Source organism: Sparus aurata, chromosome 1 (assembly GCF_900880675.1).
Source record: "Sparus aurata chromosome 1, fSpaAur1.1, whole genome shotgun sequence".
In the NCBI taxonomy this organism is placed as follows: Eukaryota; Metazoa; Chordata; class Actinopteri; order Spariformes; family Sparidae; genus Sparus; species Sparus aurata.
The window spans coordinates 4,669,397-4,695,906 of record NC_044187.1 but is presented as its reverse complement, the minus strand read 5'-3'; the positions used below and the strand labels follow the sequence as shown (position 1 = coordinate 4,695,906).

The following is a 26,510-nucleotide window of genomic DNA, read 5'->3' as shown; positions in this document are numbered from 1 at the left end:
AAACATTTCCTCCCTCAACAGGTTATCTGAAGCCTCCCTCCTCCTCCTCCTCCTCCTCCTCCTCCTCCTCCTCCTCCAGGAGACTCACAATCTCTCCTTTAAAAAAAAAAGTTTCACCTCTCGTTTGCTCGAAATACTTTCACACGTCTTCCATTTTAACGCTGTGTGTGCTGCACTGCTGCTGCTGCTGCTGCTGGGGGGGCGACAGGGAGGCTGTTGGGGTACTTGCATGGGATCCCATTGTGGAGAGTCGGGCCAGATTGGGAGGTGAAGTCGGGGAGGAGGAGGAGGAGGAGGTGGAGGAGGAGGAGGAGGAGGAGGGGGGCGTCCATTTGCATGTTATTACCATAGCATGTGTCAGGCCGTATATAACAGGCTGCAGGCGGCCTTGGCTGGAGACAGACGCACAGTTCACAGTGAGGAAAGACATTAGGAGGAAGAAGGAAGCATGTTGGACCAGTGACAAATCTGTCCTTGGGTTAGACCAAGACCTTCACACAAAAAGCTACTTCCTTAGAAAATCCTCCACTTTCTTCCACTAAAACAAAACAAAACAAACAAGGAACCCTTCTTCTTCTTCTCCTCCTTTTTTTTACTCTCTTTACGCATTGGATTAACGCTTTCTAACGGAACTGGAGGACTTCTCTGTTTTTTTTGAACGCGCACTCGCACAAGTTCACAGATCTTTGTTTTTGTGATTTTTTTATTTTATTTTGGAAGGATTGGGATTTATCCTCTTCTCGCTCCTCGGGACATGAGTGAGAGCGGCGCGGCTGACAGCGGCAGCAGTTGATGCGAGAACCCCGAGAGGCGACAGAAACGTGCTCGATGCATCTTCCTCAGAGGGATTGAACAGGAGGAGGCACCCTGAGGACAAGCCGAGCCCCGAGACTTTTTACTTTATTTATTTATTATTTATTATGTATTTATTTAATATGGGGCGCGCCATCCTGCTGACTCTCGCCGTCATGTCCATGCTGCTGTGCCAGGTAAGCTCCTGAATCTTTATATTCTTTTTCTCCAAACAATGAACCATCACCCCCTCCTCCTCCTCCTCCTGCTCCTGCTCCTGCTCTCCCTCCCTCCCCTCCCACCACAACACTCACTCATACACGCGCGGTGTGTGTAGTTAATGAGAGGTTGCTTTCCTCCGCAGGGGTTTTGTTCGGGAGTTTTTGAGCTGAAGTTGCAGGAGTTCCTAAACAAGAAGGGAGTACAGGGCAACAAAAACTGCTGTAAGGGAGGCCTGACGTCGTCTTTCCAGCAGCAATGCGAATGTCAAACCTTCTTCAGGATCTGTCTCAAGCACTACCAGCCCAACGCCTCCCCGGAGCCCCCGTGCACCTACGGCGGCGCCGTGACGCCCGTGCTCGGCTCTAACTCGTTCCAGGTCCCCGATGTCATCCCCGAGAGTTCATTCAGCAACCCCATCAGGATAAACTTCGGCTTCACGTGGCCGGTAAGTGGAAACATTCATGTCTGTTTTCACTGTTTGAAGCGCAGGCGACAGAATCGCGCCATTTTTTTTGTTGTTGTAAATCCGTGCGTAAAAACGCGCCGCGGCACGATGTCTGACCGCAGCTTAAGAGCCGAGAGCGCACAAAGTTTACAGGTATTCAGTTTCAGCAGATCAGGTTGGGCAGTTTGTGTATGGCACAGTCGCCTCGGGCCTCTGCTTGATGTTATCGCCACGTCTCCGCTGGCCACCTGTCTCATGAAGCCATTTCTGTTCCCAGGGGACCTTCTCGCTGATCATTGAGGCATTACACACCGACTCCAAAGACGACCTCTCCACAGGTAGGAAACAAACACCCTTCCCTTTTCAATCTTTATCACCATTACGCACTTTCTCATGCCTTAACCCTTAACGTCCCCCCTCCACATGTGCACTTTAGAGAATCCAGAGCGCGTTATCAGCACCATGACCACACAGAGGCATCTAACGGTGGGAGATGACTGGTCTCAGGACCTGCACACCGGCGGCAGGACGGAGCTCAAGTACTCGTACCGCTTCGTGTGCGATGAGCACTACTACGGGGACGGCTGCTCGGTGTTCTGCCGGCCCAGAGACGACGCCTTCGGCCACTTCACCTGTGGAGAGCGCGGGGAGATTGTGTGCGACGCCGGGTGGAAGGGACAGTACTGCACTGAACGTGAGTAACACAACTTCTTGTTATTGTGTCAGGAGTGTGTGTGTAGACGTGTGTGTGTGTGTTTCAACACACAAATTGAAAGAAGAAGATGTGATCTGAGATAAAAACGCAATAAAGTTGCTTTTAACTTCAAATAAACAGATTATACGATCACATAAAGGTGTTATTTGTTTTTTTAAAAAAGTGTAGAAAACATAAAGTATTAATAGTTAATTTTCTCTGTTGGGTCTGTAATCAGATCCTCTGAGTGCCGTTAGAAGGCAACTTGTGCGTAAACACCACACGCACCCCCTCCTCCTCCTCCTCCCTCACACACACACACACACACACGACCACTTGATTTATTCTAAGGAAAGTTTTTTGGGGAATAATCTCACGCGTGCCATAAATTTACATGCTACCTTCCGATTCGTTACTCTCGGAGTGGGCCGGGCGCTGATTGGCCGAGGCGGGGGAGGTATTGTTTGAAGTGGGCAGCTGCCGGCAGAGAGGAGACAATGGAGCAGCTGTCGCGCACTGGCAACACACTCGCCAGCTGTCCACTCTTATCTGCCCCAATCCGAGACATTAAGGGGAGTGTGTGTGTGTGTGTGTGTGTGTGTGTGTGTGTGTGTGTGTGTGAGTCAGTGTGTGTGTGAGTCAGTGAGTGTGTGTGCGCACAGAATGAATAAAAGAGTTTTGACCCGCAGCGAAGAAGAAAAAAAGAGGGTGGTGGGGTGGGTTGAGGGGGTCTGTATGTGTGTGTGTGTGTGTGTGTGTGCACTCTCTGCGGCACACACACACACACACACACACACACACACAACACACACACAGACACACACCCCCTCCTTTGTCTCAGCACTATGTTAAGCAGAAAATTCTTCCACGGTGATAAGGAGATTGAGTTTAAGGTACAGCTAATGGGTTTCAAGAGCCTCTCCTTTCATATATTTTAATGACTTTTTGGGGAGCTTTTGGTTGTAAGTTTCATATCTTGAGGAGAAAACTGAACCACGAATCTGTATTTAAGTTCCAAGTCTAAAAAGGTGTTTTTTCTCTTTTTCTTTCCAGCGATCTGCCTGCCAGGCTGCGACGAAGAGCACGGCTTCTGTGAGAAACCCGGAGAGTGCAAGTAAGTTTGTCTGCGCCGGTTCACTGGGGCATTAATTAATTAGTGGGACACATGAGGTAATGTGAGTGGACTGACCGGTGTTCCCTCTCTAATTGGACAACAACAGGTGCAGAGTGGGATTCAAAGGCCGCTACTGCGACGAGTGCATTCGTTACCCGGGCTGCCTCCACGGGACCTGCCAGCAGCCCTGGCAGTGCAACTGTCAGGAGGGCTGGGGAGGACTCTTCTGCAACCAAGGTGAGGAGAGAGTGTGAGGAGGAGTGATCAATGATTGGCTGATCAAGGTAGTTGAGGCTCAGGTTGTGAAGAAAGTGAGAAACATCTGGAAGAATATCAGCTGAGTGGTTAAAAAGTCTGCTAAGTGTTCTCGAGGTCAACTTTCACAAAAGATCGGCACGAGATCTTTGCTCCATGTCATCTTCGATCTTTCATCGTTGACAACTGGTAAAAGTTTAAAACTCTGTAAGAAGAAAAAGACAGGAGAGGAACAAAATGAGGCGTCGTCGCTGTGGTAAAGAAACAACAACAGAGCTGCAGTTGTCTCCAAGTGACCAGCTCAGACAGGAAACAAAAAAAAAAAAAACACTGGAAGAAGAGAAAGAGTCGAGTGTGCCGGAGGACAAAAAAGACATTCTGTCGCCGCTGCTGTTGTCCTGCCATGTGTTGTGCTGTGGCTAATCCACATGTGTTCGCTGTGTCTTTCCAGATCTCAACTACTGCACTCACCACAAGCCCTGCATGAATGGAGCCACTTGTAGCAACACTGGTCAGGGCAGCTACACCTGTTCCTGCAAGCCCGGCTTCACTGGGGCCAGCTGTGAGATCCAGGTCAACGAATGCGCTGGAAACCCCTGTCGCAACGGAGGGAGCTGCGCTGTAAGTGTTGTTTTTACTTCTCAAGACGTCTTGGAATGAGAATAGTGGCTCACTGTGGCTCACACATGTCACAAGCCTTCATCCCGTCTCTTCCATCTCATTCTCTTGACTCCACATTAAGCCAGAAAAGCTTCCAAAACAAGGGAACAGATACAATGAGAGGCTTAGTGAGATGTAAAGACGTTCAGCTTGTAGCAGCTGCATTTGTGAGACAGATCTTGATGTCGAGCCTGTTCTATTTTCTCCCCCACAGGATTTGGAGAACACATATACCTGCACTTGCCCTCACGGTTTCTATGGCAACAACTGCGAGCTGAGTGCCATGACGTGCGCTGATGGGCCCTGCTCCAACGGTGGCCGCTGCGCCGACAACCCTGACGGAGGCTACTTCTGCCAGTGCCCGACAGGATACGCCGGGTTCAACTGCGAGAAGAAGATTGACCACTGCACCTCCGGCCCCTGCTCCAACGGTAAGACTGATGTCACTGAAGTTTTGCAGATTTATTTGAGTTCCTTTTGAATCCACACAACTTGTCACTCCAACTTCCTGACCATCTGTTCCTCTGTTCTCAGGTGCCCGTTGTGTGGATCTCGTCAACTCGTACCTATGTCAGTGTCCCGATGGTTTCACTGGCATGAACTGTGACCACACCGGGGACGAGTGCTCCATGTACCCTTGCCAAAATGGCGGGACGTGCCAGGAAGGTCTTGACGGCTACACGTGCACCTGTCCGCCGGGATACACCGGCCGCAACTGCAGCTCACCCATCAGCCGCTGTGAACACAACCCTTGCCACAACGGCGCCACCTGCCACGAGAGAAACAACCGTTACGTCTGCGCGTGTGTTCCTGGCTACGGTGGCAGAAACTGTCAGTTCTTGCTTCCAGAGCACGCTGCCATCCGCGGGTCGGAGGTGCCCTGGATGGCTGTCGGGTCCGGTGTGGCCCTGGTGCTGCTGCTGCTGGCAGGCTGCGCCGTACTTGTTGGATTTTTCCGATCAAAATCCCAGCGCGGCGGTCAAATAGAAACCACCGGTGAGGGAGAGACAATAAATAACCTGACTAACAACTGTCACCGGAGTGACAGGGACCTGGCGGTCAGTGTGATGCCAACGCCAGGCGTCAAAAATATCAACAAGAAGATGGACTTCTGCAGCGGCGACCCCGATGAAGGATCGTCACCCGGGAGGAGCAGCTACAAGAGCCGCAATCCGCCTGCAGACCACAACCTCGTACAAGAGGTCAACTACGAGCAGGCGGCTAAAGAGGCCATGCTTGAGGCGGCCTGCGAGGACAAGTGTCAATCCCTAGACTCATTTGAGTTCGAGGAGAAACGCAGCAAACGTTTAAAATGGTAAATATTTGTTACTGAAAAGTTTCAGATCTCTCAGACAAACTGTGGCTGTCAGGATCAAGGAGCTAATGATGTTTGTTCTGTCTTTCCTGCAGCGATGCATCAGAAAAGAAAGCCCCAGAAATGTCTGCATGTGCGGACACCAAGTACAAATCTGTGTTTGTGATGTCAGAGGAGAAGGACGAATGTATAATTGCAACTGAGGTGAGTTCTGCACGCGTGACTTTGTTTCACCTTTCAGTGTGACAGGACTCAGAACTCTGATGTTTACTTTGTCTTCTTGTTGTCTCTGCAGGTGTAACGAGCCACCAATGGGCTGCCCGTTGCTCATTTGCTCTATGGGAGAGTTTTTATACTCCTTCAGATGCTGCTCTAACCCTAGGGGGAGGTGTCCCGCCTTGAGACTGCTGCTGATACTGAGACGTTTAACTGATATTCAGAGTGAGCTGGTTCTCTACTGGAAACTAAGCGCAGGCAGCGGCGGCCTGTGGGATAAGAACTGGCGGGGTAAAAAAAAAAAAATTTAAAAAGAAAAGTTTACGGTTGAAAGTAAACTGCCACTTAGCTTTCTGTTCTGCCTTTTATCGGGAGAGGGGGTAGAAAAATAAATAAGATATAAACGGACGCTGTCTCGTGGCGATAACGTGCGACGCTACGATTTTTGTTTTTGCAACATTTGCACCCAGGCCTTTTCTCTAACCCACACGCCGTTGCTGAGCGCAGGAACTGCATCAAACGGTGGATGTTTGGCCATACTGGCCTGTTCTTCACGAGGCTGTTCACATGGGCTGTGCACCCATCACCACACCTGTGAAGACTGTATGTATACGTGATCACTGTGTTAAACTGAAGTGCGTTTTCTTCCCCTAAGCCCCTCCAAAACCATTTATGACATAGTATTGTTCATTTTTGTTCGTTTTTCTTTTTTTCGGGGGACATGAAAACTTTGGTCTTAATTACATGAAATAAAAAAAAATGTTGCTTTTTGATACAGATTGTCCTTTTTGTAAAATAAAGAAAGAAAAAACAAGAAAAAAGTTATGATTTAAAAAAAACTATGATTTAATTTAAGTTAATTTAATGATTTTGTGTTATTTTTATTTTGTATTGTATATTTGTGATGTTTGTTATGATTATTTAAGTTGGCTTTTCTTTTTTTTTTTAATAATGATATTTGCAAAGGCACTTCAGGTCAATGGGACTCTTTTTTTTTTTAAGAAAAATGTTATTTAAGAGGGATTGTACTGTACAAATTGTTATGTCACTGTCTCCTTTACCGTTTTTGAATGAAGGAATTAGCCAAGACTATTTTTCCAAATAAATATTGCTAAACATGAAACGTTTAATTGCGTCCAACTTTTTTGTTGTGTTCCATCTTGCAGGCACTCTGAAAAAAACCCCACTTCTTTAGGGGTCTGTGAGCAAAGTTAATCAGTAACATCTGTTGTCTTCCCCTGGCGACCCCATAGTGGGCTTTTCTATGCCGACACTGTTGGCTACTGCCAGAAGTTGAAAGTGTCTCCCTGGAGACGGGAGAGGGGGCCTATTCATAAAAAACAATGTCCCTACGCTAGATTTACCACTCCTATTTCTCCCTCTAAAGAACAAGTCAGGTAATTCATGCCTCTAAAATTCAGATCAATGTAGAGTTACGCCTACTGGACGTCCAGCTCTTTGGGTTTTTGGGTTTTTCCACCCTTCCTGTTTCCTACCAAAAATAACTTTAGTGGCTTTTTTTTCTCACTTATAATCCTTCCACTGCTGTGAAGTTTTGTCACATTTAAACACAGACATCGTGTCAGCGAGAGAAGCTTTTGCTTTTTCACAATTAGCTCTTTAGATTCCCCTTAGTTTTCTTTCTTAATTGCCCCCACAAGGACGCTGATTGTTTTTCAAGACACAAATAACTGTAAATCATCAGCCCCGTGGAGTCGGCCTCTGGAGGGGTTTATAACCCCGCGGCATTATGGGAACAGACTTCAGCATAGACAATGATGGAATTGACAATGGGGCACACAAAAGGCCACCCTTGGGAGAGCCTGCGTGTCCCTCGGCATGCTGGGAGAAAAGAGAGTAACAGGAACAGATGTTGTTGAGTAACAGATGCCTTCTGGCCAGAGTTCAGCCACGACCAGCCAGACCTTCAAAGGTCCCGAGCTGCAGGGGAAAAAAGGAGAATATCTATGGGCCGTCAAGAAAAGACAGCTTCTACATTGTCCTGCTGATAAATATGTTGGGATTTTTGAGAAATGGCCGAGATAAGAGAACACCTCAGAGGAATTCTGTGTTGAGGGATGAATGCAGACAAAGAAACTACAGTAACAAACAAAAGCATTCAGTCAACAATTTGAGGAACAAAGGAAATTTTTTTTTTTTCACATTTTAAAAGTACAGATCGCGAATTTAGCAGCTTTTAGGGGTCAGAACGCTGTGGGAATAGTTTCTATTTTAAGATTAAAAGATGTGTAAAGACATATTTCTTAACCTGACAGCAGGGGCTTGTATGTTATTATAACAGCTGCCAGATCATCCTTTTCTTTATCCAATAGTCCAATGATTTCCTCGATTAATCCATTGGAAAAGATAAAAAATGGCCATCAGTTTTTTATTTTGACACTTATTTCTTTGATTTGTCCACCACCAGCTAAAAAACCCAAAGATATTACTTTAATATCACATAAAACCGATTAATTAAATAGTAGTTGATAAAGTTTTTTCAGTAAGTTTTTCTATGAGAGCTTTTCTTTTTTGATTTAACCCTCTTGTATCTCAGGGAATGTTTATCATTTGTTTACCACATACAATTATACCGTAAATCTAGTTAAACCTGTTCCGTTGGCAGTTATTTTACACGATAACACGATATGAATGTATATTTTAAAAAATATATACATGTAGCGCCCTGATAATTTGTTTATATTGGTTTATTAAATTGTATTTCTGCTGTTAATAATACCTCAGAATGTCCTATGTTTTGAAAGGCCTTTGAACGCATCAGGTTTCTGTTATTTGGGTTCTCATTTGTTTGGGCAGGTGTCAATCATTTTCTCTGCCATGGGATTAACCTGTCGGATTGTTAGATGGGCGGGACTAAAGGGAAAGGGAGGGAAAGACAGAACCGCAGAAAGAAGCAGAAAGACATTAAGTCCGAGCAAACTTTAAAATATGAAATGAATCAGTATTATTTACCGTTATCAACCAGGAGTTTAGGCGAGTGGTTACGTACTTTGTTACCGAACGTGTTTTAGAAGTGAGGGCTCGTTACTGGCGACATCTGAAGACCAGGATGGGACTGTTGCTAGCGGTTAGCATCGCTAGCTGCTAATCAAGAGACGCTGTGCTAACTTCTAGACGTTAGAAGTGAGACATTGGACGTTGACACCTGCTGCTGCAGGTCCAAGCCTCAGCACAGAACCGAGCCTCTGGACTGGTCGCTGCCTCTTGGAGGAGGTTTTGGAGGATATTGCTGGATCGCTGTTCTGTGGTTCGGGTGAGTATCCTGACCTGCGGTTTGAACTTGGATTTGTATATGAGCTCCAACATGGCGCCATGACTGGCACCAACTGAAACACTTCTACAACCCCAAAGTTATTTATTGTGAAAGTTTCTAATCTGTGTGTATTTATTGAATATGAAGTAGTTCTAAACAAAGGAGAATTATATAAGCCACAAGGTTTAAACATTAAAACTGTTTATTACCATTAAATCCTTGTTTGAAGGTGTTTTCATGCTGATGGTGTTTATATTGAATAAGAGATATAGACTGTTAAAGTGAACTGCATGGGGAAATTAATGCTCAAAAACAGTATCATCGCTATTAATTAACTAACCAGGCCTCTCTGCAGTTAAGCCAGAGTCATTTTCAATGTGTGTTAATTATTGTAGAACATCCGAATTATACATTTTAGTAGCTCTCACCAGTCAGCTCTCATGCAGTCTGATACATTAAAGGGATATTTATAGAAATCATAAAACAGAGTTGGGTGAGATGGCTACATAAACATACGCAAAAGATTTTTCAACCCTTGTTTGTTAAAAAAACAAGCCAATAACTGAGGGTTTACTCTGTACCAGGTAAAATATTCACACAAGTGGAGTGTTGAAAGTTGAGCATTCAATGCAACACAAAGCAGAAAAAAACAGCAATTGAACCAAATTAACCTGCATGAGAGATGTTCTCAGTTCATTTATTTCATTTTCACTGAAATCTGTTCTTTGACTGGACTTTTTGTTTATTTTTATTCATTAATTTGTTCTCCATCATTTGGTTATTTTGTCATTTCTGATTCGAAATGAAGCAAGTGTTTAAAAAAAAAAAAGCCAATAAAGAGATGTTGTGTTGACAAAATACTATAAAACATCTCATTAAATGTGATTAAATATATCATATAGTTGTGAAATAGGTTAATGAATTAGAGTTAGAGAGTTTTCCTGAGATTAAAATTATAATCATGGCATCACTACTCGTAACACAGAGCATAACTTCAAACACTGAGTCAAATCTGGACTTTGAGTGAAATTTCAAGGTACTTAAACTTCACTTGAGTGCTTTTTATTCTCCTCAATGCTTCCACTTTACTTTTCAAAGGTAACTTGTGTGCTCTTTTGTTATTTACCTTGTTAATATTTTACCTTGTTAATATTTTACATACAAAGCATCTGGGCAGCTTTTAAAATGGGATTAATGGTTACTGATTAAGCAGCTAAACTGTATATAAACCAGTTAATAATTAATCAACTCTGTTTACACATTAATGCCTCAGTGGTAATATTCCAACATAAGAACAGATAGCAGCATATTAACACCGACTGGGTGACTACTTTCACTTTTGTGACACTTTGCTGGCAGAACTTAAGAGTTCGACTTGTGATGGCGTTTCTTTACAATGTCCCTCCATGCTGATGGAAAGTCAGGAGAGATTTTGTAGTCCACAAAACAATTCTGGAGCTTTAGAATAGCCTCACAAATTTAAAACAAGTGAAGCTCCAGAAATGTTTTGTGGATTACGAGTCTTCACCTGAGATGATGACTAAATTTCCATTTTTGACTGAACTGTTCCTTTAAATCTTTTTCTTCCAAGAAATGTGAAAAGTCATTTAGGATTTTAGGGTTGAGAAACATTTGCTGACACAGTCCAAATATAAGCCCACTGTAATACCACCCATTGTTTGTTCTGAAGCTTCGGGTTTTGCATTAAATCCAACTCCATTTTGGTTTTCTGGAGCCAGAAGTCACCAAATCTGCTCCAGAAATGTTTTGTGAACTACGAAACGTCACCTGAATTTCCATCAGCATTGAGGGAGGAGATAATGACTGTATTTACATTTTTTGCGTAAACTGTTACTTTGAATAAATCTGAATTCTTCTTCTTCTTCCACTAAACACTTACCACAAACAACACAGCACAGATATCAAACATTCAAATAATGGAAAATGAAATAGTAAGTGGCCAGACAGGAGCCCTGAGCTATGATTAGTCGATTCGTACAAACACACATTAAATGTTGATTGAAAAAATAAATAAATGAAATGAAATGACGAGCAGCTGGCCTGGAGCCATAGAAGACTTTTTATTTGGAGAAAGAAATCTTTGAAATCACTCATTTTTAAAATTCAATTAATTCATTGAGTACAACATCTAAGTTCTCAGAAAAAAGTTAAAATCATGCCTTTAGTCTTTTTATACATAAAAGATGTGGTTTTACGATGACAAGTGATTTTTTTTTTTTTATAAAATGACAGTTTTCTTCTTTCTGACGTATTTTTAACCTCTGTTAAAAGAAATATTAATGTAGAAAAACAATTATCAACTCCCCTCCCAATAAAACAAAGAACAAAAAAAAAGGCAAAACACAGTACGTTACAATGCGCTGACATGGCTTCAAAGCACACATATTACAGTACTGTACAAGGGTCCGCCTCAGACAAAATGCACCAAAACCACTGCTGAGGATAGATCAAACCTCTGAAACAGCTCAACACTGCTTATTTACCAAACCCAGACCACAGCATGGCGTTGGCAACTGGAAAATGAGGTAAATATTTCCAAAAAAAGCACCAAAGGTTTGGCGTTAAAATTTTAATATAGCTTATAACCAACAGTGAGTTGGAGGAGTTTCAGTCCAGCTTCTCTTAAACATCTTTTTTTTTCCTTCCACGACGCTGGCGAAACAAACTGAGTCTGCAAATTCATTTGCAATGTTCAGAGGCCAATGAACACACGCTGCCAAGCCTAGTTCCCTGTAAATAAGCAGTTTCTCCACATTTAAAATGGGACATTTAATGTCAATATTTATAGTGAAGTCCAGACAGAAAGGATTTGAATCTACGTCTTTGCTGGATTCACTCTTTTTATTTGGAATAAATTGTAATTAAAGTGATATTCTAGTCGAATTATCTCATCACTTGCCAAATATTCAAGCTCAAAAATGGCTCACTTGTGAGGGAGGCCCGCTTAAAAAATCATGTCAATTAGAAGGCTCTTACAAAGCTTAAGTAAACTACTGAATATCATATAATGCTGCGACTGACAAACATTAAGGAAAATGAGCAAAAAGCAGGGACATGTAAGGTCTTTTTAAGATCACCTTTCAGGTGTAAAAAAGGAAAAGAAAAACAATCTTAGGCCAAATATTTCAGGGGACAACAACATCTATGTCTAAGTAATATGATGTGCAAACTTAACTGTGCATAGAGATCAAATTGTAATAAATATTAATGTGATAATTAACATTATCACGAGTTTGACTTTGTCAAAACTTGTAGGGGTGATTGTACATTTTCATGATTAATTTAGTTTTACTAAAATCTTAAAAAGTCTTTTTTTTAATAAGTTCTGCGAAAAAAGCTTTTATTGTTTTTTTTTTTTTTAAGCAACAAACACTTCCCATTTATCATTAAGAAGAGCCCCAAAAGACGAACACAAACACTCAATAAAAATCCCAATAAAAATCATTGATTTGTCATAGTTATTCCACCAAGTTTAACTTCCTCTGAATGGCTCTTTCACTTTAAAAGTTTTTTTTTCTTTTTTTTTAAATGTTCTGCCTTAGTTCTGCATCAAAGAATCACATGAGCAACAAATAACAAAACTGAGCGTTATAGCGATGTACAGGAACTTTACATAGAAGTACTTTAGTAAACAGATCTATCTTAGCTTTCGTTTTCACTGTTTCTTCGTTTGATGTAGCTTAAAAGATGTGAAGCATAATGCCTGTCTTTGGACCACCGAGGTAATTGTAGGTGTGTGTGTGTGTTTGTGTGTGTGTATGTGTAAAACATGCTGAAATGTTTCCCAAACATTTCAAAAATGAGAAAATAGTGTCCCTCCGAGCCGCCAGAGGCTCGTCCTGGTTCGAGGTATATGATCCTGGGGCCGACCAGTGGCGCCTGTGGAAAATGTTACAAAGCTGTCTGATGGATGATGGTGAATTTCATTCACACTGCTGTGCATCACGCCTCCTCCCTCTCCTCCCCCGCCTTCCTTCCTCCTCCTCCTCCTCTCCCTGCTGTAGTCTCGCTCGAACTACTTTTTCTTCTCCGTCGTATCATTCATCAACAACCCCTCTTTGTCACCCTGGTTTGCTCCTGAATAGCGCCGGGCTCCATTCAAACATTCAATTCATTTAATTCAAGAATTCATTTTGTGTTCTTAAATATTCAAAAACTGGACAATGTTTACAAGGACGAGGCTCTCAAAGTGCGTTTAAAACGAGATGGGAAGCACATTTTTCCTTTTGTGTCATGCAAAGCAAAAAAAACACAACAGGTGCATAAAGTGAAAACTTGATAAAAGTGTCACCGTGAAGCTTCCCAAGTAGATTTACTGACATTAAGATGATCATTTTTTGTAGACATTTTCTGAAATTGGATATTTAAATGTGCAGATTATGTTTTATTATTATCGTCACTCGATAAAGTCAGGTTCAAAGTTATATTTTCATTTTGTTTACCAGGGTTTGTACATATATCTATAAATGCAAATCTGTATTGATCAGACCTGTATTGATCTATAAATCATAAAATATAAAATACTGTCAGGCCATGAATGATTTATGAGCAGAAGTCATAACTAGAAGACCGGAGAGTGTATTTCGGACATTTTCTTTCCACGAGTACGTAAGACGACGTGTTACAGTATGAAGGCCTACAACTGTCGATCATTTCACTGGCAATTAATCTGCTGATTATTTCCTATTTCCCAAAGATATTCCGTTTCAGGACTTTCATTTGTTTAATTTTAAGCGGATCCATTGTCAAAATAGTTGGGAATTAGTTCAATCGTTGACAACTAATGAATTCATAGTTTAATCATTGCAGCTCGGATGTTATGGGAACATTTGTAGCAATTTCTGTCCTATGGGTGGATTTACATGAACAGTACGTTAGAATGGACCAGAGGGAAAATAACAAGCTGCTCAACATAAGATAGTTTCATGTCCTCATCAGAACATGCTAACAGGCTAACTTGCTGGTGCGGGGGAGAAAGCTAACAACCTAATTATTTTCACGTAGTTATTCTCCATCGGCTTTTTACTCTGATCTCAGCAAAAACAAATTGCTATGAGGAAGTTGGATGAATGGTTTGTAAAAAGAAAACTCATTCAATTACATTCAAACGTTTAGCACTTAAAGAAGTCACAGAACCACATGACTCTCAGCTTGAATTTAATGAATTGAAGGTGAATAAAGCTCTGCACCCCCCCTACCAAACCCTTCCTGCCCCTTATTTTCCCCAACTTGCATCTCAATATAACCCCAATCCCCATCCCACCCTCACCTCCACCTAGAAACCCTATGACTCCTCTCCTCCTCACCCACCCCCAAACCCACTCTGTATTCCTAACCTCTTTGGTGACTCTCTGATGTCTTTGAAACAGGGTTCCTACACATTCTCTACTTCAAGATTCAAGACTTCTTCTTCTCTCCACCATCTGTCTGGCTGGATTTCAAATGGCTATGTGATTGTTAGCGAAGTCACCCAAATGATTAGTTGTCACAGCAACAAATGTCACAACACAGGAAATGACAGTAGGACTACAACTACTTAAGATGGGTGTTTTGAGAAGGAACAACTACTTTTTTTTAATTTTTTTCTCCTGTGTTTTTGTGCAATTCCAAAGCAACTTTAAAATGTACACAGTTTTCAAACTTCAAAAGCCTTTCAGCCCTGTGTAGGAACCCTGATTGAAGGTGTCATTGGGCTAAAACAATCAGAACCATGAGCGCTGTTCACACCAGAACAAAACATCAACAAGGCTGTTAGGACCAATTAGGTGTCGGTTCGAGGAATGGGCTCACTAACCTCCCCCGTATCTCCCCTTCTCTCACTCTCTCTCTCTAGGTGGAGGAAGCTCCGTGGCTGGGCATGTTGGCCATGCTGCCAACCATGCCAGCCGCGCCAGCCATACCTGAGGGCCCTCCCAGAGCCGGAGGACTGTGCTTGGTAGGTGAGGTCATGTCGGGCCCACGCCCCTGGCCTTGGCCCTGGGCCTGGGGGGCGTGGTGGGCGTGCTGCAGGGCGTGGCGCTCCAGCAAGGTGCGGTGGGTGAAGGCCCGGTGGCACACGTTGCACTGGAAGGTGCGCTCGGCACGGTGGGTGCGCATGTGCACATTGAGCGAGCTTTTCTGGGTGAAGCGCTTGCCGCACATGGAGCACTGGAAGGCCCTGACTCCAGTGTGCACCACCATGTGTTTGAGGAGGTAGTCACGCAGGGAGAAGGAGCGCCAGCAGATGGAGCACTGATGAGGTTTCTGACCTGGAGGGACATGCAGAGTCCATATTAGCACATCTCAAAAAATTACAATTTCTCTTTTGGAGGCAAATAATGTCTTTTTTTTTTTTTTTTTTTTTTATGATTCTAACAAAAAAAAACGTGAGTTACTGAGGCTTTTGTTTTAAACGTGAGGAGACTTCTGTCTGATGTTGAGCTGCAACGATCAGTCAATAATTCAGCCTCGACTTGTAAGTGGATCATTTTGAGATTGTTTCCAAGAAAAGATGTCCAAATTCTTTGATCGCAACTTCTTAAATGTAAATATTTAATATTTAAGTAAACTGAATATCTTTCATTTGAGGAAAAGTTCAGACATGAGAATGTTTTCTTGGGCTCTGGGAAACACTGATCAAGATTTTAGGACATTTTATAGATATGCAACAAGAAAATAATCAACAAATCAATTGACAATGGAAATAATTATGAGTCATAACCCTAAATTACACAAAACTTCAAGACTAGGTCACACACACTTGTGTCGGGTCCACTCTGTGGGCTGGATGTTTTCTGCTGAGGTGCGGTTGTATTGCCGTTGTTCCTGACGTTACAATGGACACAGTGTTCAGAGTTTCCGTTTTGCTTCTTTGAACTCGAAATTATCTTAACCTTTCATCTGATCCGTCACTTGCCATTTTCTCTCTCCTCCTACATCCTCCTTGTTATTTGTCCACATCATAAGCGTGTTGTGCATATTCCCCATATGGTTTGTGTGTGAGGATGACTAACCTTGAACGTTAGTCAAATTGTCACTCTCCTTTTAGCTCAGGTTTGGTCTCCACCATCTACTGAGAGAAATATCTACCTTTTTTTAGCTGCTAGATGTTCAGCTTTCTTCCTCAGCTAGTCTCCAACTGGGTCTGTCTGCGGTTTGGTGCTGAAAAAACAGCTCCATGACAGAGTTAAGGGACGTATGGGATTTTTTTACAGCTGATGCTAAAACCTATAACCATGTGCTTCGCATGGCTGATCCAGAAAGGTTAAACAATTATTTACATTTTTCTATTTAAAAAGAAGTTCATAACCTGTCGTTGACGTACAGTTGTGGGTAAGATGGGATTAGACGTAGTAAGCAAAGATGGATGATTTCATATTTCACAGCTTTAACAAAAGGTTTGTTGTGTTCTGGCGGAGTTTCATCCTCCAGATGTTTGTCACTGAAAACATCTTTCACATTTCCTTTTGATGAATTTATTATATAGAGGTTAGGAGACTTTTCAAATGAAATAATAAACAAATAAAAATAAGTAAAAACGAGGCGTGTCTTACCGGAGTGGATGAACATGTGCTTGCTGTAGTTCTTCCTGGAACGTAAAGATTTGCCACAGTGCGTGCAGTCGAACGAGGTCTCAGATCCCTGGGAGGAAGGGGAGGGGCCTGCGGAGCAGGAGGAGGTGGAGGGTGGCGGGGCCGGGGTCATCGAAGCCGGGGGCGGAGCCTGCTGTCCGGGCTCCGTCCCCGCCATACTGTCAATCCCACCCATGGGCCCACCCACGTAGAACGGAGCGGGCTGCGACTGGCTCACTGGGTACTGGAAAAGAAGCTGAGGGCGGAAACAACGTTCAGTGTTTGCACGGATAAAATATATTTCAACTGTTGGAGTAAAAAATGTAGTCTGTTGAAATAAGCTTTGTTAGCAAGTCGATTTTGATTCTAGTCAAATAATCTTTGATAAAATTAAATTATAATTCAATTTGCCTTTTCATTGTTTAATCATTATTGTACCAAGACCACAAAATCAATGTCTGTGCTTTCTGCTTACCTTTCTACATGGTCATGCGTCTGCGCTCCAAAACTTCACATGCAAATGTAAAAACCTCCTTTGCATTTTCATTCTCAAAGTAAACACGCACCTGTCAATCAAACTGTGTAGGTGGGAGGTTCGAAAAAGTCCATCACACTTAAACCGACGCCTTCATTTAGTTTCCTGTGTTTGACTGTTCTGAGTTGAGTGTTTTCCTTTAATTTCAGTGCCGCATTGCGATAAATTCTGCCTTCTGTCAATCACCCCATCATAGCAAAAAAAAAAAAAAAAGAAGTGCAGGAGCTGTCTCAGCTAAGTGAACTTTAGTTTAGAGGCATTCAGCTCTGGAATTTAATTACCATAATCTTGTTGTTTTGGATGCTGTGAATGTCGTGGATACAGAGGGCAAACCAGACACCAGTGGTAACTCTCTTACATATTCATTCATGGTTAACCTATCTGCCCTCATCAATGTTAAACAACAATTTGTGTTTTTAGTACAATACATCAAATAAAATCAGCAAAAACCTTAAAGTTCATAATAATGTTTTTTTTTTATACTGATGCCTGCTACTTCTTCATCCTGACTGATTCTCTCAGTGAAGACGTTTTACTGTCAGACGAAGAGGAGTTGGCTGATCCGCCTCCAACGTCAGGAAGTTATTTCTATAAATATTAATTGCAGGATGAAATAATTGTACAAAATCTACAATTTCAGTGTAAAGAAAGTTTTAGAGATATGCCTTTAAACAAAAAGGCAATGTAGGACGATAAAAAGCAAGTGGTGCCTTTTTTTTTAAATCATCACTGTGTCAAATCTGCTAAAACCTTTGCTAATCTATTACTTCTACGTTTAGTTCATATTTTAATTTTACAATTAATTTAATTAAAAACTTGGATGCAAATGTTTTAACTGCTTGCTTAACCTAAAACAGTTCAAATTTGATCTAAAAGTCTTTTTTAGGTTGAAGTTGGGTCTAATAAATTGTTTGTTTCTGATTTATATCATTTTGAAAGACTTAATTTTTTATTCCTGACCATGAATGAATATGATCTATTATAATTACGGTTGATTTGGCATGTATTTGTTTTGTAAAAGTGCTCACTCGGCTTACTTATCTTTCAATTAAGTGCTTTATATAAATAAAACAACTGAAAATCTAGAATATGTAGAACTCCGTTCATGCTGTTGAACTCAGACGTGGTTCTGTTGTCTCTCAGTCACAATGTTTGTTTTCCACCCGTGACATGTTGGGTAACTGTAACTTTGCCTCTGGCATGTCGTCTGACAATCTTTCAAAGCTCCACCCATCTTGTTAAAAGTGCAGTGCATATTAAATGTAATTAGTGTGTATATGACGTGAGACAACTCACCTGGTTGTTCATGGACTGTGTGGTTGGAGGCGGAGTCAGAGGCTTGTTGACCCTGCCTCTGGGGTTGAACGCCATGGCCTGAGGAGGCTCGCTCTGGGGCCAGAAACTCTCCGAAAACACCCCCTGCTCATCGTAGAAATCCTGACAGACACACAAACACGCAGACATTAATTAAAGATCCCGACGTGGAAAAATCTGACAACTCCAGTTTTAGTGGTGTTCAAGTTTTGGCTTCAGCTCAAGAATCTTTAAAGAACAAACCTACAACGGCTGTTCTGGTTTGAAAACAAAGCTTCATTAGGTCTCAGGTTGGCAAAATGACTTTGAACAGATGCTGAACTCTTACCTGCTCCATAGGTAAAGATCCTACCTGTCTCTATGCTGTAACTGCTTTGTTCTCAACATATATGTTTGCACACGTCAGTGATTTCCACACATACACTTAACTTTGGCAGGTTGCCAAGTTGATTTACTGCCACCCAAGTATATTACACAACCCATTTTAGCATTTTTCTTACTTTTTGATCTGTCTGAGAGAAGATATTACAAAGTAAAGAGGCGAGTTTGAATGGTCTTGACCCAGCTGGTTAAAAAGATGAGCTTATAGCCAGGCTTAGTACTCAACTGTTTCTTTTTCATGCACTTACAAAGAGACCACTTTGCTCATAATTTGCATTTACAACCTACTGTGTTGCACGCTAGATGAACACAGACATTAGATAGATTAACTCTCACGCTGCAGTCCAACCAGTCAAACTACATTACACAGTTTGATGTATGCTGGCTGAGATAATCTGATAAAACCACCGGCATGAGATGAGAAGGGCTCGTCTAACGTAAAGGAGCAGTAATGCCATCGCAAGCTTTTGTTTATTAGTCGGAGAGGCAGAGTGTTTGACGGAAGGCGATTTGTATTTAAAATTGCAATTGTGACATTCATCACTATATAGTATATTTTCTACAAACGATTAAAAAAGTCATTTACAAAAATAACGAGCGGTACAGAGCTCCAGACTTATATTTCCTACATCGTCACAGAACCGTCGTTTTGCATTTCATCATGATTTTTTTTCAAATTTCATAATCACTGATCGTTTTTAAGTAGTTTTACCTCAGCACATTTATTCACCAAGTAGTCTGTGCTGAAGATAAATGCTGTATCAGCGTGAGAAGACAGGCTCTCTTGTAGATGCAGCTCAGTTTAGTTCATATTTGCTAAGCAGTAATCAAACACACTGTACACATAAAAAAAAAAAAAAGCCTTTCTGTCCATGTTCATTTTCTATTGTTCCCGGGGTGATGGAACAACGTTCGCCTCGAGCCCTAATCTGAAACATTGAAGCATTTCATCACGCTGATATGACGCTGTAAATCCAATATAATAATAAAGCAGCTGTGCTTTATTGAGATTAGAGCATTTAGACCTGGTAATGAGTATTCCTGTCATCTCATCTCTTCAGCTTTGTGATGATCAGAGGCCTGTTTCCCCTAATTTACAACACACAAGCATGTCATGTGAACTAAAGCTCAGAAGAGAAAAACCGCTCAAAAACAGAAGATTTGATTATTTCAAGCAGTGTCGGGCAAATTGACGATCACATGCTTCGCTTTGCATGAAAAACATAACGCTTTAACCTCTGTAAATTGAATGAATGAATCCAATTCCAATCCGAGCTACTCTGCAGCACTTTTTTTTTTTTTTTTGAGAAAACTGTCAGGCTATGCTGAATCCTTCTGACTGTGTGGCAGATGTTCCTTGTGTAGTCTGCAGGGTACAGCAGGCTGCGGCATAAATCCACTCCACCATGTATTTCCTCTCTACTTCTTCAGTACTTGTGACAGAAATGCTGAGAATAAATCTGACAAAATAAAGTTTCCTTCTTCAGAAAGACTGAAAAATATCCACCAAAATATTACCTTGAACACGAGGCTCAATAATTAAAATCCATCCATGCACTGAATGTCCTTCGCCATCGTTGATGTATTATTAAACTAAAAACATGGGTTTCTTTAATCACTTCCTCTTTATCACTGGCTCCCGTAACTGCAGCTCAGCTCCGAGATAAACTCACCTGTCCAAAGCCTGCCATGGTTTCCTGGGAGCCCTCCTGCCCTCCATCTCGTCTCCCGTCCTCCAAGGCATAGACGGTCCCATCTGTGTCCTGAACACCTTCATCTTTCACCACCACTCCCTCTCCTCCCAGCACCTAGAGAGGGGGGGGGGAAAGGAAAAAAAGAAGGTCCATTTAAATCTTGAGTAGTAAGGAGATTATGGTAACAACACTGGCAGCAGATAGTCTGCAAGAACAACGGCACATCGATCCGGCTACAGCCCCGTTAAGTAGGTACTAATAAGTTTAATGACCTACAGTGAATATGCAGAAGTCCATAGAAGGTCTACAAGGCAATTACGGCTGAAGTTAAGACGAGATCTTCTCTTCAATTGTGCAAAGTGCAGAAACATCTCAGCGATATACGCCAATGCAGTGTGAGAAGAGGGAAAAGCAGAAAAAGAAAGAAAAGCAAAACCGTTGCAGCTCTGCATGCCTGAAAGCTGTAACCATGGCAACCCATTCCCCTTATCCCTCTACCTGGAGTCTGAGCGGCTGCCTCTGCTTGCGGCTGTGGCTCGCCCCCCTGTCTCTGTCTCCGTCTCTTCCCCGCTCTCTCCCGTCCAGGTCCTCCTCCTCGCTGTATCTGTCCATCCCCACCAGGTCATCAGAGAGGTCAGTTGTGTTGCCGCGGAGGCTGTCCCTGCCGATGCTGTCCACACTGCCCACACCGGAGCTGCAGCCCGCCGAGAGGTTCCCTGTGCTACTAGTGCTGGCTCCGTTGGCCGTCTGCGCCAACAGGTCTCGGAGCTTGTACCTGACGTCCTGAGTACAGCTGGGGCTCTGCTTCATGAGGATTGTGCCGGGCCCGGAGCCCAGACCGTCCCCGCCACACATGGAGCCGGGGCCCATGTCGCCCAGCGCCATCAGACTGACGGTGTTGGCTTGCTCCATCGGTCCTGGGCCACTCTCGCTGACATTTACGCTGGCACCCCCTAACCCCCCGCTCATGTTACTAGCCCCGCATTCAGCCATGAAGTTAGAGAAGTTTGCGTAACCTCCACCTCCACCTCCACCACCAACAGAACAGCTTCCACCGCCGCCTCTCTCTGTCCCTTTCCCGTCGCCACGCTCTTCTTGTTTAGGGAGAACTCCTCCGAGCATCGCTCGACCCGCGGCAGCCGCAGCAGCAGCGGCGGCCCCCGCCGCGGCCTTCCTCTGAGAGATAATCTGGGTGCACTCGTCAATGACCGTCTTGATCTGCAGGATGCTTGCAGCGGTGAGGATGCACAGGGCCTGCGACTGCAGCACCACCAACGAGCCGCTGTACATGAAATCCACAAGCTGCTTCACGGTTTCGGCGGGCACCAGCGGTGGCACAGAGATTTCAGAATGACCCAGCAGCAGCTTGTCCTGGAAGAAGGGGCTGCCGGCTGCCAAGACGCAGGCGTGGGCGCGCAGTGAAGCATCGTGTATCCGCACGGTCACATCGCAGAAGAGGCCCTCACGCCGCTGCGTGCGCAGGGCTTCCAGCACCGACTGGCTGGAGTTGTGAAGGTGGATGTAGTGCACGGTCTCTGTGCCAGGCGCCATGGGGGGAGGCGGCGAGTCGCTGGGGATGGGGTGGGAGTGGGGGTGGGGAAGGGGGGGGAGGTGTCTGGGGTTTTGCGTCAGCTTGAGGGATAAGGAGGACAGGGAGGGAAACGGGTACAGTGCATCGGCCACGGTGGGTCCGTGTCCTCTCAAACAGTCATGAGTCTGATGGAAGCTTTCAAACTGCTGCTCTGCTGTGGTTCAAGTGTGTGAGGAGCTGCCTTTGTTGTCCTGAGCGGGGGGGGGGGACGGGGGGCGTCAAGAGGTTGTTTCCACCGGCTTCACTATCTCTACAAAAAACCCTGTTGAAACAAAGCATAACACCAGTGATTAAACTCTCAGCAGCTGTATTAAGTGTTGACATCAGAGCTGGAACGAGAAGCCAATCAACAAACAGTGCTGCTTTCACAGGGATAGCTCGGTGAGGCGCAGTGCATTATGGTGTTGTTGGTGTTCTACCTTTTTTTTACCATATTATTATTATTTAAAATGTTACATTGTAGTTGGAACAGGAAAAAAAACGACCTTTCAGCACATAAAAGTGCAATGGAACGGCCATCCATTGTATTATAAAGATACAAAGTGGCACCATGATTCCTTAACGCACTGACTTTAGTCAAACTCTGTCTGCTGTGCTCAGATTGTGTAAAACTATGAATTAATAGTAGTTGTACATAATAAAGGAGCATGTTTGCCTCGCAATAAATACAACAGCATCGACATTACATCTCTATAACTAGTGTTTTTTGTTTTCTGCTCCGTCAAGCTGCAAGCTGTGCCGCCCTCCTCTCTCTCCTCCTCCTCATGTCTGTATATCTAGAACATTTAAATCTTTTTACAGTCTGATTTTTTCTTTTCTTTGTGCTCATCCTCTTGTGTCGACTGTCCTCTTCCACGTCACCACAGTGGAGAGGAGGTCGAGTGGCTCGGGTACCACTTCGTCTTCACATATATTTTATATAATTTCCTTGCACCAGACATTCAATCGACACATTTTTTTTAAACCGTGATCTTTTTGTTCTGTACGTGCGACATCTAATGCACGTCTGTCGGATGTCAGACGGATCCCTCCTCTGTGGCTCTTCCTGACGTTTCCTCCATCGTTTTATTTCCCGTGTAAAAACATTTTTCAACACAAGATTTACCTCAAATCAAATCGAGGGTCTTGAGGACAAAGGATGTCCTTCACTGTACAGATTGTAAAGCCCACTCAGGTGATGTGATTGTGGTTTGATCTGAACATTATCATAATTTGATAGTATATTATTTTATCATTTATGTGCCACAAACATCTGGTAAGGTGGAGCCTGTTTTTATGAAGCAGACGCCAGACATGATCTGTTTAACAAACTGAACATGTAGGTTTATGACACCAACTAAGAGACTATGAGGGACAATTAATGATCTGTAATGTGGATTAATTTATTTATTAATAGACAATAACGTCACTTGATAATTATTGCACATAACAGCTAGTTTCATCCCACGTTTGCATCCTACACACTGATTTCTCTCATGTTTGAGCCGAGCCACGCAGCTGTACCTGAAGGTGACACAGGTGACAATTAACGAGCTGCCTGATCGATCATCTAACGAGTCGCGTGCATCATCTGAAAACACCTGTTTTGGACGGATGACAGCACGTGCCAGCGGCTCCTCCGGTCAGTGTGTCTGTGGTTTGTCCTGCTCGGTGGGTGGCCGGAGACAAATGTGATTGTTGTGCTCCAAACAGACGCACGGAGAGCGAGGTAACCAACCAGTGTGAGAAAAAACACAGCCCGTTTACCTGAGTGTCACCTGCCCGGTCCTGTAAACACCTTCACCGAGCAGCCAACGTTCGCTCCAGCGACCAGCGGACAGGTTAACGGTGACAGGCTAAGTTAACGGTAGCTAGCGTTAGCTGTTGACATTAGCCGCTCAACTCCCGCACGGAAATCTGCACGAAACGGCAACATTTACACACGCAAACCGAACCCCGGTACCGACCGAAACACGAAGCTGGATCCTTAAATATCAAATGTGAACTGGCAACGTGCCTGGCATGACATAAAAGCAGCTGTCGGGAGCTCGCTCGCACCCCCCCAAGGCTCCAACACAATGCTAACCTAGCTAGATCACTAGCTAGCTAGCGCTAAAATCGCGAGACACACAGAACTAGTAAAGTTAGCATGGCAGCTAACGCGCTAACACCCTTTTGTGTGCGGAGCGTGTTTAACGCTCCTGCGGGTGAACGTCGGTGTCTTTGTGCGTGTTTTAAGTCGTGATTACATACCTCACAATGTGCGGGTGACAGGTCGGCGCTTTTTAATGTTCAGGCGGATGGATGCAGCAGGAAGCCCTCAGTATATAACGCACCCAACCCGGTGAGAGAGAGCTGGAAACAAACACACACAGCCACTCAAACACACACTCACAGACTCACACGAACACACACAAGGCAAAGCGACAGACACACACAAAAAGAGGGGATGTGGAGTTTCTCCTGCTGAACGACAGCTAAACATCAGCAGCTGTTAACGTGCTGTACACACTGTACCCCCTCACATTCACACACACCCTTCTGAAAAGTAGGACAAATGCCTGCACACAAACCCTCATTAGGTGCAGACATGCATGTGAATACACCTGTGCACACCCACCCACACACACACACACACTTCAGGAAACATACCTTAACAAAAGGGTGGCACACAGACAAACAGTGCATTTAATTAAAATGTCACTCATTTGCAAACAAGACATACATCTGCAAGAGCAGCAATGTAATGATACGGATGAAGGGTTAAATACACACCAGAATCACAGATTTGTAAGTTGGCAGGTGTGTGAATGTGTGTTGTGTTTGTGCAGCCTGTTTGTCCACTTTGTGTTTAGTCTGGCGGACGTTCATTATATGCACAAGTTAAAATGTGAAGTCAGGCTTTTTTGCAGGATGACAAGTTAAAAGTGAGACAGATGAAGAAAATGTCTTGTGTAGAAAACAGAAGTGCGATACGTCCGACAGAAAAACCCTATTTTCTGATGTCTAAGGGATTATTGCAAATAAATGTGCATATATCAGCAAATATGTTGATAAATATGATTTTTTTACTTGATGATATAAGTAAAGGCCTTGAAGGATTTGTTTGTTCATTAATAGAGGTGAGGAAAAAAATGTATGCATTAATATTTCGTATCACTTTCTTGGTTATGCAGACATTTGCTACATGCATAAGTTACCGTTAGAGACGTACAGTATAGATATCAGATCAGTGATCGGCCCCATAATGTAAAACAGATAAAGGAATTATAGACGATAATACAAATACCTGCTTTTGTTGCAGATACTTTAGTTTTGTTTGCAGCTTCACAGTTGTTTCGTGAGCAGCCATAAAACCAGAGAAGAAGAACAAACACGCTGATGTCGTGCTCGTAACACTAAACAAATCACATCACAGCTGGAATATCAAATAAACCTTCTTTGCTCAGAACATTTGAGCTGTTCTTGCACTCAGGTGTGAATACAGAAGCATAAAAATGTTGGTTTCTGTTATCGGTTGTTATATCGGTGTCGGCCACAAGAGTCAGGTAATTATCAGTTATCTTATCGGCTGAAAGAAATCCATATCGTGCGTCCATCGTTAACATGTAATGATCAGTTTTTGCTGGATGATGTGTTGACGTGAGACACGTGTGTTATGATGGACATAAAAACATTGTACTGGGTATTTTTTAATAATTTCCTGACATCTAAAGACTTAATGAGTTAATGATTAACCATAAAACAATGTGTTTGTTATGTTACTGAACAACATACAGGAGTTACATCTGCAAGAATAACAAGAATGTAATAATAAAGATAAAGAATGATGATTTATAAGTGGGCAGATGTTTTAAATGTACGCCTTGTTAAGGTTGTGTGTTTATACAATGTGTTGTCCTCTTTGTGTGTTTGTGCAGCTCTGGTGAACTGAACTGGAGATTTCAGGAGCAGCGACCACAGTCAGAGACTTAATGTGAGTAAAATACATCACTGCACTTCTTTGAGGCATTTGATGAATGATTACGTTAATGTGTAACGATCAGATTTCACCAGATGATGAGCTGAAGTGAGAAAATGTCTTATAAACAAATATAAATGTGTCACATCCATTTTGATTGACATAAAAACACAGTGCTGGACATTTTAAAGATTATTATCTGACATCTGAAGACTAAATGAGTTAATGATTAATCATAATAACAATAGAACATTATAGTTATATAGGAATCAGTGACTTTGCAACAATTTGACAACTATTCTTATTTTAGATTAAAATATTCTTGCAAAAAAGTCAATATATTGATATCTGAATGTTTAACTTGTTGATGTCAGTAAACGCCTCGAAAATCTGGTGTCAGCCGAAGATTACAAAATATTCATGCGTTAATATTTCATTTTCTTTCGCCAGTTTGACTTCTACTTCTTCACTCACTTTATTTCTGGCTTGGTCGTGGT

The 26,510-nt window shown here is 43.0% G+C and overlaps 2 protein-coding genes across 2 annotated transcripts; one reads left to right on the top strand and one right to left on the bottom strand.

Annotated features, from left to right (window-relative positions):
- The first annotated feature begins 368 nt into the window (after positions 1–368).
- On the top strand, positions 369–6,840 carry dla (deltaA). The gene is made up of 11 exons (XM_030416063.1): positions 369–989; positions 1,157–1,459; positions 1,737–1,797; positions 1,896–2,153; positions 3,207–3,267; positions 3,374–3,504; positions 3,974–4,143; positions 4,397–4,613; positions 4,717–5,497; positions 5,593–5,701; positions 5,793–6,840. The coding sequence occupies exons 1-11, from the start codon at positions 921–923 to the stop codon at positions 5,796–5,798; spliced, it is 2,166 nt and encodes a 721-aa protein (XP_030271923.1). The 5' UTR covers positions 369–920; the 3' UTR covers positions 5,799–6,840.
- A 4,204-nt stretch (positions 6,841–11,044) lies between these two features.
- On the bottom strand, positions 11,045–22,107 carry zbtb45 (zinc finger and BTB domain containing 45). Its single transcript, XM_030416075.1, has 5 exons — positions 20,981–22,107; positions 20,462–20,596; positions 18,390–18,530; positions 16,541–16,814; positions 11,045–15,256 (listed from the first exon to the last, which is right to left on the bottom strand). The coding sequence occupies exons 1-5, from the start codon at positions 22,031–22,033 to the stop codon at positions 14,838–14,840; spliced, it is 2,022 nt and encodes a 673-aa protein (XP_030271935.1). The 5' UTR covers positions 22,034–22,107; the 3' UTR covers positions 11,045–14,837.
- Positions 22,108–26,510: the final 4,403 nt, after the last annotated feature.